The sequence below is a fragment of the Protopterus annectens genome, chromosome 10.part0 (genome assembly GCF_019279795.1).
Source record: "Protopterus annectens isolate FY-2018-M chromosome 10.part0, PAN1.0, whole genome shotgun sequence".
Lineage (NCBI taxonomy): Eukaryota > Metazoa > Chordata > Ceratodontiformes > Protopteridae > Protopterus > Protopterus annectens.
The window spans coordinates 1,653,816,983-1,653,831,407 of record NC_056744.1 but is presented as its reverse complement, the minus strand read 5'-3'; the positions used below and the strand labels follow the sequence as shown (position 1 = coordinate 1,653,831,407).

At 37.1% G+C, this 14,425-nt stretch overlaps 1 protein-coding gene across 1 annotated transcript in view; it reads right to left on the bottom strand.

Annotated features, from left to right (window-relative positions):
* The window catches only part of LOC122814374 (zinc finger protein 480-like), a 188,202-nt gene that overhangs the window by 164,280 nt on the left and 9,497 nt on the right, over positions 1-14,425 (bottom strand). The window contains exon 2 of the mRNA XM_044086958.1: positions 5,496-5,591. Coding sequence (XP_043942893.1) covers positions 5,496-5,591 — 96 coding nt within the window. The remainder of the gene's footprint in view (positions 1-5,495; positions 5,592-14,425) is intronic.

Here is a 14,425-nt window from a genome sequence, read left to right as displayed (position 1 = left end):
ATGAAAGGGTCTAAAGCCATGCTGACAGTTAGCAAGTAAGTTGTTATGGAGCAGGTGTTGAAGTAGTTGATGGTGGATACATTTTTCCATTATTTTGGCTAATGGAGAGAGTAGAGCAATTGGTCAGTAGTTGGAAATGTCAGTGGATTTACCTCCTTTATGCAAAGGGATTATATGGGATACTTTCCATATGGAAGGGATGGTATCTTCTGTGATTGTTCTGTTTATAAGGATGAATATTGGATAAGCTAAGGCTTTAGCAGCTACTTGAAGGTATTTTGCTGGGAGGTTATCAGCAGAGGGAGTACAAGGTTTGAGTTTCTGAAGGAGTTTACAGATAAAAGGAAGCTGGAACAGGTTGTAAATGTAAGAAGGGAATTGAACTGTTTCTATTTTGTAAAGGAGAGGGGGTGGTGGGTGTTAGTGTTTTTGTTAAAGTTTGAATAGCTTCAGTGAAGTAGTTGTTAAAGGTATTGGCTATTTGCAAAGGACTATCATGGGGAATATAGTTTGGGGCTGGAGTTCTAGCCTGCCCTGGTTTGAGAAGTTTATTAATGCCTGACCAAAACTTCAGAGCAAGTAGAGAAGGGGACAATCAGTAAGCAGTAACAACCCAGAGAGAGAAGGTGGAGCAGGTAAGAAGGTTTCAGTGGAGCAGGTATGATGGAAGACTAAGGGTAGTGAGGAGGGCAGAATAAGGAAATTACTAGTCTGCAGAGGGGATGAGAAGAGTGCAGAGAAGGAGCAGGAAGAGATAGATTAGGGGAATAGCTAGGCAGTAAGGCAAGGGAAGAGAAAAGAAGGAAAGAATGTAATGAGCCGAAGCTAGTAGAATTGAAAAGAGAGTAAGGGGTCTAGGCTAGGTTAGGCTGCCACCTAGTGGTCAGAGTTAGTATAACATCAGGTGACAAAGTTCAGAAGTATAGCAAGTAGGGAAGGGTAAGCTAAATGGCAGGGAAACAGTATATAGATGATTATGGTCCTAGGGAGGAGTCTGGCTGCTGGCTTTCCTGACTCAGGATCTAACAATCAGTTAATAGGGTTTAAAAAAAAAAACGAAAACAGATTTGTTTACAACAAAGGGCAATGATAATACATACTTTGCCAAGTACTGTTCAAACAGGTAAAAAGTACTGGGGCAGCAGAAAAGGAATATCCAAGTTGGCAGGCTGGAGGTAGATGAGGGAATCCTTAGTAGTCAGGCAGGTCCCTTAATGCAGGGTAGTGGATAGAAAGCTAGGAGGGTAGGGAGGTAAGATAACAGGGTATTAATAATGTATTAAGGCAGAACAATTAGCTATAGTAGACGGATAGGTTAGGTATTTCAATCAGTTCTACTTGAAAATTGTACTAACAACATACTAATGTAAATGTTCTGATAAGGCTTGGTTAAAAATACTCACTCTAGCAATAAAACAATTTCTAGCACTTCAGAAAAGATATACATACTGGCCTAGGTATCATATAAATAAAAGACTTACACTTCAGATATCAGGATAAAACAGTATGCATAGGCAAGTAAGTTCCTATACCATTAGCATTCTAGTTTAGCAATAGAGACACTAACAGGATAAAATAGTCATACAGAGTAACAATCCTCAGGAACAGGTCATGAGAGATAAAAACATAGGGCTAGGCAAGTTAAAAAGAGCACATAGCCACTTGGTGTGATAGTAGTAATTCCCACAGAGGATCGGCATATATCCACCTAAAATTTATATTTTTCAGTTGGAGTGTATCTCCTGTGCAGTTAAATAATCAAGGCTCCTTGCATTTGACTGTTAGGAATACAAGTAATAGTTCCAACAGAAAAGTATATATCAAACAGCTTTCATTTAACTCATTAGGAAACAAATAAGCAGAAAGTTAGCCATGCAAGGCAGGCTTATACATAGTAGGAATAGCTGTGCCAAAAAAAAAATATATATATACAAGAAGTTCAGGCACGCTCAACAAGCAGAGAAGCCAAGGGTGGAATAGCAAAAGAAAAAAATAAACGGGGCTAAAGTGGTAAAGAAATTAGGCAAGCATAAAGTTCAATATAATCCCAAAGCTACGCTTAAGCTAATTCACAGGGCTAGCTTTAATTAGCTGCACTGATTGGGTCATGGTTGAAATATGTCATAACAAAAGCATTAATGTTATGCCGATGTACAGTTTGATCGCTAAGAGTAGTTCAGTAAGTAACACAGTTGATTAACTGTGCTACTACATGAAAGGCAATGTCGTATATTCTGTATTCTTCAGATTTATAGTAAAATAGTGTAAAAGGAAGTGTTTAGAAGGGCCAGCACAGCATACTACTAAGCATTACCCCTGACTAACATGGCTGTTATGAATTGAATGGAGTTATATATTCACATAGAAGGAACTATTATTCACGTTCCGCAGAACTGAGCAACCACAGTCCACGTGGGGGAACACTCACACCAAGTAGTTGCCAGCGTTGTTATAACTTCAATAGCGAAGACACCACATTAACCACAATAGTCGATTTAACATGTTGTAAGCAAGACACAAACAAGTTGTTGCTAGCAAACGGACACAAAATAATCACGGTCGCTGACTAAAAACAAATTTAAACAGAAGAGTCGCTATTATACACAGAGTACAACATGTTGTAAGCAAGACACAAACAAGTTGTTGCTAGCAAACTGACACAAAATAATCACGGTCACGGACTAAAAACAAATTTAAACAGAAGAGTCGCTATTATACAATATGCACATTCTACAGTTAAATTACCCTTAACAGGGTACAGTAGGTACCTAGCAATTATACTACCTAGGCGGCACGGACTGAAAATAATCATGGTCTCTGACTAAACATGTTTAAACAGAAAGTCGATAAAAAAATCACAGAGTTCAATATGCAAATTCTACAGATTGTATTACCCTTATCAGGGTACAGCAGATAGTTCTAACAAATTCATACCAATTTTAGAACAGTACAAAAACAGAATTCAAGGAGGACACAGGACATGAATGATACTAGTGGTATACATTTGTGTCACGTGGGTAGGCTTATAAAGGCTTCAGTGGTCTTTAGCCTAGTATACACCTATGGACCTATAAAGTGTTGGGGATTCAATTTGGAATCACAGTTGTGGTAGAAAAATGGGAAGAAACAGAGAAATAAAATAAACTACTCCGGTTTGGAAAGACCTTAATTTGACTTAAGAAAAGGTTTATTTACTACATTTTTAAAAAGTTAATTTATTTGGGGGTGTATGCATTTCCTGTGATGAAAGAGAAGTTGTTACAATGTTATTTAATGGAAAAAGAGTGAAAATTTGGTTAATAGAAAGGAAAACTGTGGAATAGCTTTGCTAAATTTGATAGGATACTTGGCATCATTCTATTTGCTCTGGATAACACTGAAAATGAAACTTTTTAGGGAGACCTCTGTGTGCAAAATATGAGGATCTCTGGAAAATGTTGGGAGGCAGAAATGAAAGGATATTGGTTTGGAGAGAAAAGAAAGTCAGAAAGTACCATAAGAAGCACTTTATATAGAAAATAAAGATGGGGAAATTTTCTGAGAAAAAACTGAATTGTACAAACGAACAGTGAAAAATATGCTGAATCATGGGTGAAGTTAAAGATGACACAATGAAAACTATAAATAAAAAAAGGTTAGGAGGAATATGAGAATACAGACACTTCAAGAGAATTTTATTACACAGATTTTATTTACAAATATATGACATTGTGATCTGTAGTGAAAGTAGGGAACAGGTTGAGGAGACCCAGAAGAGGTGGAGATATGCTCTAGAGAGGATAGGAATGAAGGTCAGCAGGACTAAAAATATTTGTGTGTGAATGAGAGGGAGAATAGAGGAATGGTGAGGATGCTAGAGTTGGCAAAGGTGGATGAGTTTAATACTTGCGATCAACAGTTCAGAGTAATGCTATGTGTGGAACAGAGGTGAAGAAGAGAGTACAAGCAGGGTGGAGAAGGGTGTCAGGAGTGATTTGTGACAGACAGGTACCAGTAAGAGTGAAAGGTAAGGTCTACAAGAAGGTAGTGAGACCAGCTATGTTATATAGGTTGGAGACGGTGGCATTGACAAAAAGGCAAGAGTCAGAGCTGTATGCGGCAGAGTTAAAGATGTTACGATTTGCACTAGGTGTGATGAGGATGGACAGGATTAGGAATCAGTATATTAGAAGCTCAGGTCAGGCTGAACGATTTAGAGACAGAGCCAGAGAGGCGAGACTGCAGTGGTTTGGACATGTGCTGAGGAAGTATGCTGGGCATATTGGCAAAAGGATGCTAAGGATGGAGCTGACAGGTAACAGGAAAAGAGTAAGGCCTAAGATAAGGTTTATGGATGTGGTGAGAGAGGCATGCAGGTGGTTGGTGTGATACAGCAAGATGCCGAGGACAGGACGAAATGGAAACATATGATCTACTGTGGCGACCCCCAACAGGAACAGCCAAAAGAAAATGAAGAAGATATATACATAGTTATACACAGATACACACACACACACACACACACACACACACACACACACACACACACACACACACACACACACACACACACACACACACATAATATACACACACACACACACACACACACACATACGTATATATACACGTGCATTTTATATATATTTAGACACACACAACATATACACATGTGCACACAGACATACATACACACATACACACACACTCACACAGCAATAAGGCATGAAGTGCCATCTTTGTAATAAAAAAAGAAAGAAGAAAGAAAGAAAACAGCAGCATTTTTCATACAGCACAGCAGAAAGAGAGGGAGGGAAAGAAAACTTAAGCAGAGTATGACTTCGTATGAGGACTCAACAATGAGATCATATACAAGACTGTTTAACTTTTATATGGTACATGTGGAGAGAGATGCAAGGAATCATTTAAGAAAAGGGTTATAGTTAATATGGTTTCAAAAAATATGTTTTCATAGTGGAAAAAAGTTTTGGCGAGTTAAATAGGTATGTGCTTTACTTATATGCTGTTTATTGTGAGATGATGGAAAATATGATTTAGAGTAAAGCATCCCTACTCTTACTGACACGTGCTATGAGACCTTTAACATCCAAATTGGCTATGAGCAATTCAGGCAGATGGGACCTTGGTTGAACTCACATCCAAAAGATCACAAATTGCCTTTTACAAATCTGGTTCTACAAACTAATCACATGTTAAAATAACCTTTAAGCATAGTTTCTGATGTGTACCCGACTTAGCAATATGAAATTCTCCTGAATCTTTAATACTTCAGCGCAGTTACACTTTTCTTTACCACTACCCAGATGCCATAAGAAAATACTTTGGTATACCCAACAGGCTTCTTGCATACTCTGTTCCCTGATAACCAGTAAAACATTCAAGAAAATTAATTTTACAATAACATGAGGCAGACCAAAAAGGTATAGCAGATGTTCCAATACATTTGAAATTAGTAATTAGTATTCAATGCACTGAAATCTAAATTATTTACCTACTTGTATATCAAGGATTTCTTTCTCTTGCTCGTTTTGCAGATATTTAAGTTCTTTCATTTTCAGTTCCAGAGATGTTAAAGCAGTTTCCAGTTTGTCCTATGGAGATATAAAAATGACTGAATAGCACGTAATGCTGTGAGCTGAAAATAATTATAATCATTTTCCATACAAGGGCGGCAGAAAACATCAGTATAATCACCGATTAGAAATAAGTGACAAAGACAGGCCTGCAGATACTGCTGTGCACTTTAAGGCTCACTAGTACAGTGGGATATATACTATGATGTTACATGTGGTATCACCTAGAAATACTGGATAACTCAAATGTTTAATTCTAAATGACAGTGGAGGGATAAAGCCTAAAAATAGGAGTGGCCATTATTATACAAATAACAGAAAAAAGTAGACACTAACTCCTTGGCCCCTTCTTGTAAATGTTTCACCTCCCCAGCCTCTGCTTATACTAATCAAGGGTATCATAACTTGTCAGAGATTTGGCATGGGTGGCTAGGCTTAAAAAGGCCCTTGTGGTCATTAGCCCAGTAAACACCTATGAACCTATGATGTACAGAAATGAAGATCTGTATAATACCATCTTACTCAGAAACATAATTACGCAGTAGTATGGACCCAGTGAACACCAGGTGATTCATTTATTATCTAATAGTAAGCCTGCATTACCAATAAACTGCCAACTTCACTTACTTTACTTTTCAGAAAAATGTATATGTTAACAGGAAGATGGGTGACATATAAATAATATAAGAACATATATAAATTATGATACTTTTTGAGGGTACTAATGGCTCTCACTAACACCACACACTAATTTTATGAAGTCTTCCTCTCTTTGTAATTGCAAAGCATGTCAAGCCTTAATGAGATTATCTACACAACTAGGGCAACCAATGAAAATGTTTGACAGTTGTAGAAAGATTTCCATCCAACTCATCAAAAAAAAAAAAAAAGTACCACAATAAGAGCATTTGCTCACCATCTCTGAAAATAAAAAATCAACTGATGTTCCAAATATTTGAAAATTTGTTTTTTTTTTCAGTTCTACTTCAGTGAGTGGGTTGACATGATAGAAAACTTTTGTTTCAGAAAGAAATGAAAAGCCCAGATCCCATTACCAACTGTACACCTTCTTTCATAAATATTTAAAAAATAAATAAATAAAAAGAAGGCAGTCCAGAAGAGGATTCACAGAGAAATTAGTTTAAACATAGAAACTTGTGTAAAATTAAGTGTAAAATAAATTTTTCCCTAAATTATATTCTACAGTTCCTTGCAGGGAAGTACAGAAATATAGCATTGTTACTCCCCAAAAATTCTGAAATGCTGTGTAGGACTCATGCATTCTGCTGCATTATATTGATTTGGTTCCCTCATGGTTGGGCATTAAACAGCAAAGACGTTTGTTTGTGTCTTTCGGCTTTTCCCGGTTAGGGTCGCCACAGCAGAACTCCGGCCTGCTAATGATTGGTAGTTGATTTTTACGTGCCGAGTTACCAGCCCTGACGCACAACCTTCAACGAAGGTACGCCCATTCATGCATGTCTCCACGCAGAAGACGCTCTAGCTGTGAATCGAACTGGGCAGCGTCTTACTGTGAGGCGACAATGCTACGTATCAGCACAAATCTGCATTAATTAGATAAATCTTATGCTTCTCAGCCTATTGTGGTATGATTATTAGTGAGCATGTTTTTAATAATCATGCATTAATCAGAGTTTTGCATTTGCTGTAAATCATATAGGACAAGCATTTCTTACAAAGTTGCAGTTTGTGACCTTTTCAACCCAATGCCCATGTTCTTAAAAAAGGGAAGTAGCCATATATCACAAGGATACATTTGGGACACACTAATACATTGGTGAAACTAGTGTATAAAAATAAAATGAAAAAATATTCTTTGTAAATGTTTCCGACATCTCAGGAAACTACATGTGATCTTTAATTAAGGTCATAAGATTTCCAAAAGTATCAGTTCAACATTACTAGCTCAAACGGTCATTATGTGTCAGCAGATATGGCTTGTCTATAAAAACCATGGCACATACTTAGTTAAGTGATCTCCTGATTTACTTACTGCAAGTTCTAGAGTTTGATAATTAGTGCCTGAATTGACTGATGCATTCGGATTCAAGTTGCCAGCTTGAACCTGGTTTGATTTGATTAATCCGACTGTTTGATACAAGTACTCTGCCTGGGCAAAGAGGATGCCACTGTATGTAGTTGAATGAGGGTCCCTCGCATAACTGGGAAGATAGGCTGATGTCTTTTGTACCTAACTGATTCTATGCTTTATTAAAGTTGTTCTTTTTGATTAAACTGCGTGGTGTGCTGTGTCATTCCCCCAGCTGCATTGTGGTTTCCCCTCCAACCTTCAGTACCAAAATGAGGCTGTAACAGTTATGCCAATAGACCAAACATGATAAAATACCTAAAGGACTATTAGTGAAAGTATGAGTTCTGGGTCTATATGTAACAATTTTATTATGATTTTGGAGTTATACTTTACCTGAAGTTAATAAAATATCCTCAATGATTTCTCCAAGATAATGTTGATACTGGAAGGGGACTAGAATGTGACCTATTCTCTATAGGCCCTTCAAATGATTTAATCCTAGAAATTTCACTTCAGTCAAAAGTATAGTAGACTTTTTATGCAGAAGTATGTAAGTGATGGTTAACAGTACAATATACATCATTCTAAATACATGCACACGCTATTGCAACCACCATAATATATACACCATGAAAATGGACACTACTTCAGCATTCCTTTGTTCTCTTTTTGTAAACCTTTTAAGGGAATTTCTCCTCTTATACTGGGAATGAAGTTCAAATCTACAGGATATGAAATGGGATGAAGTAACAGCCAGAGAGATTGAAATAAAGTTAAGAAAAGACTCCAACTGGAAAACTCCAGGCCCAGATGCAGTACTTAACTTCTGGCTGAAAGTATTAACATCTTTGTATGAAGATTTAGGCATGAGTAAGAACTATTTATATGCATACCTTGAACAGATACCAGACTGATTGGAAAAACAATGCTCTTACTTAAGAGTGAACCTGCAAGCTATCCTAAAAACTATAGACCAATAAATTGCCTTACAAAAAAGTATAAACTATACACCAGAATTGATACCAACAAAGCTTATTGTAATTTAGAAGAAAATTCAATCATGGCAATAGAACAAAAGGGTAATTAAAGAATTACTCCCACAAAATAGCCAAATTGTGGAACTCTCTTCCACAATCCATCACACAAAATCCTCATCACCATGAGTTCAAACTACTCCTAAAAGGATTATCTAGCCAAACACTGGCTTTGCTCTTGTCATTCACCAGGCTAATTCTACTATCTCCAATACCTTGGCCTACTTACCTCCAAGCTATACTCCAACTTTGCTGACCAATATCAGCTTGCACTCTGTTTTTAATTTGTATGACAATTTTTTTTATTTTTATTTCAGACATTCTGTGCATAGCTAATAACTCCATTACAGATTTTTTTTATTTTTATTTCAGATATTCTGTGCATAGCTAATAACTCCATGCTTTTCATCACTATTTTATATATATATATATATATATATATATATATATATATATATATATATATATATACATATACATATACATGCATACACACACACACACACACACACATATATATATATACACACACAGCCTCTGATTTTATTTTTTATTTTGTGCAAACTTGTAATTTAGTATTTCTAACCTAGCAAAAGTCTAATTAATATTTCTGTTTAAGTTTACAGACCCTGTATACATGTGTACTATTGTCTGCATTCTATACTGTCTTCTGTATTTAATAATTATAATTAATGTATGCTTTGTTAATGCTTGTAGAACTTTTCTCCCCGGGCCTCCGCTGAAAACAGGCTTCTGGCCCAGTCGGACATAACCTGGTTAACAAATGTAATAAATAAATACATTTGATAAATAAAGTCATAATGGAGAACTGTAAAAAGGGGAAGAATCTTAAGTATGGCATGGACTGACGACAAAAAAAAGCATTTGACAGTATCCCACATTCATTGATAAAAGAGTGATTAAAAATGTACAAGACACACCCTACACTGATCGATTACATTACAGTGACCATGAAACAGTGGCAGACCACTCTGCAATTAAGCCATGATAAAGGATAAATTATTATCCCAGGGATAAAAATTCAAAGGGGGGTATTCCAGGGTGACTCCCCGTCACCGTTGCTATTCTGCCTTGTCATTAACCCATTATTAAGCTGTCTACATAACAGATTAGGCCATGGCTATAATTTGGCTCCTAGAAAACCACAAAGTGTAAAGATTTCTCATCTTCTCTTTGTTGATTTTGAACTGTATAGCTCGTCAGATGAGGAACTGAAAGCACAGCTGCAGGTAGTCAAAATCTTCTCAGATGGCATAAGACTGTCATTTGGTTTTGATAAATGTGCAAAAGCAACCTTTAAGGCAGGAAAGCTGCAGTACCAAGAAAACAGTTTGGGACAAATATGTGATATAAAAGAACTTGAGCAACAGGGGTGTATAAATATTTCATAACTGATTAAGGATCAAAAGTAAAACATGAACAAATGTGAATAAAACTTAGTAAGGAATATTTTAGAAGACTAAAATTAATCCTGAAAACAGTGTTGACATTTAGGAACAAAATTCAAGCTATAAACCAACTTGCTCTTTCTGTACTAACTTACAGTTTTGGAGAGATTGACTAACTCAGTGCATACCAAGATTATATATTCCCTGTTCCAACGGAGGTATGGGCCTCCTTTAAATTGATTACATGTACAGATCTGCAATCGTGGTACTGCACATATATCTGCTGACCTCACAAGATCCAAACATAGTGAAAGATTTATTCTCCTCATATTTCAAAATTAAGATTACTTTCCTGCTTAGTCTAACAAAAGCATATTGGCATCAAGTGGAAATGGAAATCAAACCGGAAATAGATAATCAGGCAGCAACTGAATGTGCCAAAAAGCAAAAGAAAGATTATAAGGTGAAGGATCAGATGAGAAGGCAAGAAATGTGGAAAATGCATAAATAAAGTCAAAGGAGAAGAACCACCTCATGTTGATCAGGACTGAACTCAGGAATGGTTAAGGAGAGGCAAATTCAAACCAAAAGATTGAAGGTTAATATTGATGGCCCAAGATAGTGGGCTACATACACGCTGGTTTACAAAGTCCACTGAATATGTGGGAGAAACAGACAAATGTAGATTTTGTAAAACAGAATTGGAAACATTCACACACCTTGTTGCTGGCTGTGACATACTAATGGCAAAAGGACTGTATACTGAGAGGCATAAAGGCAAGACTGCTGTACTGGGACAGTGCAAACATTATGGTACTGAGGTGGCTGAAAAACACTGGAAACATGAGCCACAAAGCATCATAGATAATTATGAAGTCTACATCACATGGGATCAACCATTACCAACAGTTCAAAAGATAGATGCGAGAAAACCAGATATAGCAGTCCAAGAAAAAAAGACAAAAAGTAGCATTCACCAGTGAAATTGCTACACCCACTGACTACAGTGTCTATGTACAGAGAGACGTAAAATCATAAAATACCAGGACTTGCAGGCAGAAACAAGGGCAATGTGGAAGGAATATACCCAGAGACATAAAATCATAAAATACCAGGACTTGCAGGCAGAAACAAGGGCAATGTGGAAGGACTATACCCAGAGAGTTCCAGTAGTACTAGTAGAAGTAACAGGTCTTATAAAAAAGAATCCACAATTATACTTAAGCAACAAGTCTTATAAAAAAGAATACTTAGATATGTTACCAATGCATGTAACTCCACATGAATCGCACGAGGAGTAATTACTGGGCACTTTGCGGGTGCTGTGAAGAACACTTTTGGATAAGATCAAGGATTGAAGGATTAAAACAATACTAATTTCATGAACTTTAATCGTACTTTGACTTAGGACTGGGGTCCATTCCCATCATGGTATTAGAAACCCTAAAGACTTGAGAAATTAAAAAAGGAATGAACCTCAGAAAATGTAAAATTTAGCAAGTATACTGGGAATGAGGGTACTTTAGCAATATGCTTAACAATTTAACACGTCCAGATGGCAATCAGTAAAACTAGAAGACTAGAAAACTTGAATAATTATGCAGTTTTTTTTCCAGAATAGTATAACATTACTTCATAATCAATCCTTAAATTGGGAAACAATGAAAATAATGTTAAGCAGCCATCTTAGATAAAATATGAATGGAGACTGGAAACAGAAACCTGAGGCAATAAGATCATTTTAAGAATTTCTTAAGACTATTGCCAAAACTGCAAGCAGGCAATGCCCGTGAAATTAAACTGGTTAAAATAAATCACACAACAAACAAAACAAGCAAGTCTGATTTACATCTGAAATATGATTATTTGGACTGTGGGTCTAGGGCCAAACTATCTTTACCTTTAAGACTGCTAGTTGGCACAAAGGTTAAAGTTGAGAGCTGTAGTTCCTGTAGTACAGGGTTTGATCCAACAGCCGTCATTTGTGTACTGTGTTATTTAACCACACATTGTTCCCAGGTTGACCCTGAAAAGAGACTATGTTCTGTGGGCCTCCGTGGTTAACAAATAGGTGATTGTTTAATTATGCCTAAAGCAGAACACAGTGTGACATTTTGTTCCTAAAACTAAGAACTCCCCTAAGAGCATGATTTAGCTCCACATCACACTAACAGGATTTGCTGGTTGCTCAAGACATCAATATGGAGCTTCCAAGACTCAATAAAACCAATGTCATGGACAACAGGGTCTTCGTCTTGTAAAACAGTGTTTGCTGGTTACTCGAGACATCAATATGGAGCTTCCAAGACATCAATATGGAGCTTCCAAGACTCAATAAAACCAATCTCATGGACAACCGGGACTTGTCCTTGTAAAACAAACTGAGCATAATAAGCAAGACACAAACCTTAATGAAGGAAAAAAGTAAGCTAGACACAAACCTTAATGAAGGAAAAAAGTAAGCTAGACCTTAGTCATGCAAAATGTATAGATTTAGGTTTGTGCAACTACATTAAGCAATTTATACAGGCAGAAAAGCAGCATGTTATCTTAAAAAAAAAGTGCCTGGAGTGAGAATAAGAAATATATGATACAGATATGAAAACGCTACCTTCCAGTGGGTTTTATTAATAAAATTATGCAACCATATGAATGCTGTGACAGTAAATAAGGGGACATTAGTTACATCTCATAGTCTTAGTAGAAAGCACTGGGATAAAGAGGGTGGGGGGGCATTAAAACTGATGAGGGAATTTTCGATTAAAACTGATGAGGGAATTTTCGATTAAGAACATAACACAAACTAGAAGATTGAGAGAGAGAAAAATGAAAGAAAGCAGTTTATGAAGACTGCAATGGAAGTGCTCAAGTTTAGAAAAAGGTAGGCTGAAGCTTAATCCCAAGGAAGGGAAGGAAAGATGTTATATACACATTAGCAGTTATGAACTTACCAAAGAAGGAAATCTAAACAAAGATATTTAGTAAGGGATGGAGGTAATGGAGTAGAAATTTAGATGTGATGAAGGAATTATAAATTGGAAACATAATACAAAGTAAGTGGTGCAGAAAGATTTAAAGTCTAATTTTAGGGGTGAAAGTGATGTTGGACTAAACAAATGACGTTTAGCTTGTGCTGAATAAGTGGACAACACAGAGGCAAAAAATGATGTTAGAACAAAGGATTTGCGAAACAACTGAAGTGAGATTCAGAAAGAAGTCAGATGTGAGTGCCAAGTACAGCGGCAAAAAGGACCAGTTAAATAGAGTATGAAAAATAGCAATTCAGACACACATTAGGCGCAATGAGGAAGCACCTCATTATTGGCCAATATACATTCTTTAAATTGCTCGATTACCATTAGTGCTAAGAAACACTTTGCTGCCATAATCATACCTGGCATTTCATGCATAGTGGCACAAGCATCCTCTCCCAATCACTCCACCACACACATCACATTTAAAACACACACACATATCCATACCCCAACTGTCCCCGATTTTACAGAATAACCATGATTTTGCCTCTTATATTTACCATCCCTCGTCTCTGATGAATACAGTTAATCAATAATGTCAGACAGTAGAGTTTCAGATTTCTCTGTGCTCATTTAGAGCTTTTTGTTATAAAATCTGTTGTTCCGTTAATTTCTTAAGTAGCTTAGCATAGTAATGAAAAAGTATCCCTGGTGTTTAATGTTCCTCCCTCCAGTATTACAGCCTTTGTTCATTAGGCTAGGGGAGTTCATAGGTAGAACACACACACACACACACACATGCCCAAACTGAGAAACACAAACATCCCACACCCAACTGCACTCACAGACACACATTCCTTCCTTCACCCATACACAGCCCCACCCACTCCACCTATTCCCTAACAAACCCCTCTATAAGGACCACTCAGAAGGGCAGGCAGGCAGACACACACCTGAGACAACCGATACCTCTGCAGACAAGCACACATACTGCCAAACACATATGCCACATGCACATACATTCACTATTACTGCTTTGCTAAACTCCATCACACTTGACTCAAAAGTAATCTCTCCCAAAACATTGGGTGAAGACAAGCTTTTAGCCCAGTTAATTAACTTGGCTGCCAGTGTTGCCTTACACCACCAAATGGTTCTACAAATTACTTGTCTCTGTAAATCACTTACCATAGGCATTCTGCAGGCAGACGTATGATTCATTATCATATGCTACTTCTCCGAGATGCCTCATTAACATTGTGGTAAGCCAGGGGGACAGCCCACTGTGGTGAATCCACAGACCACACAGAATCAATGCGGCAGCTCACAGAAAGGGCCACCACCAGCAGGAAACAGGCCACTTTAGGGTTCACTGCTGGTG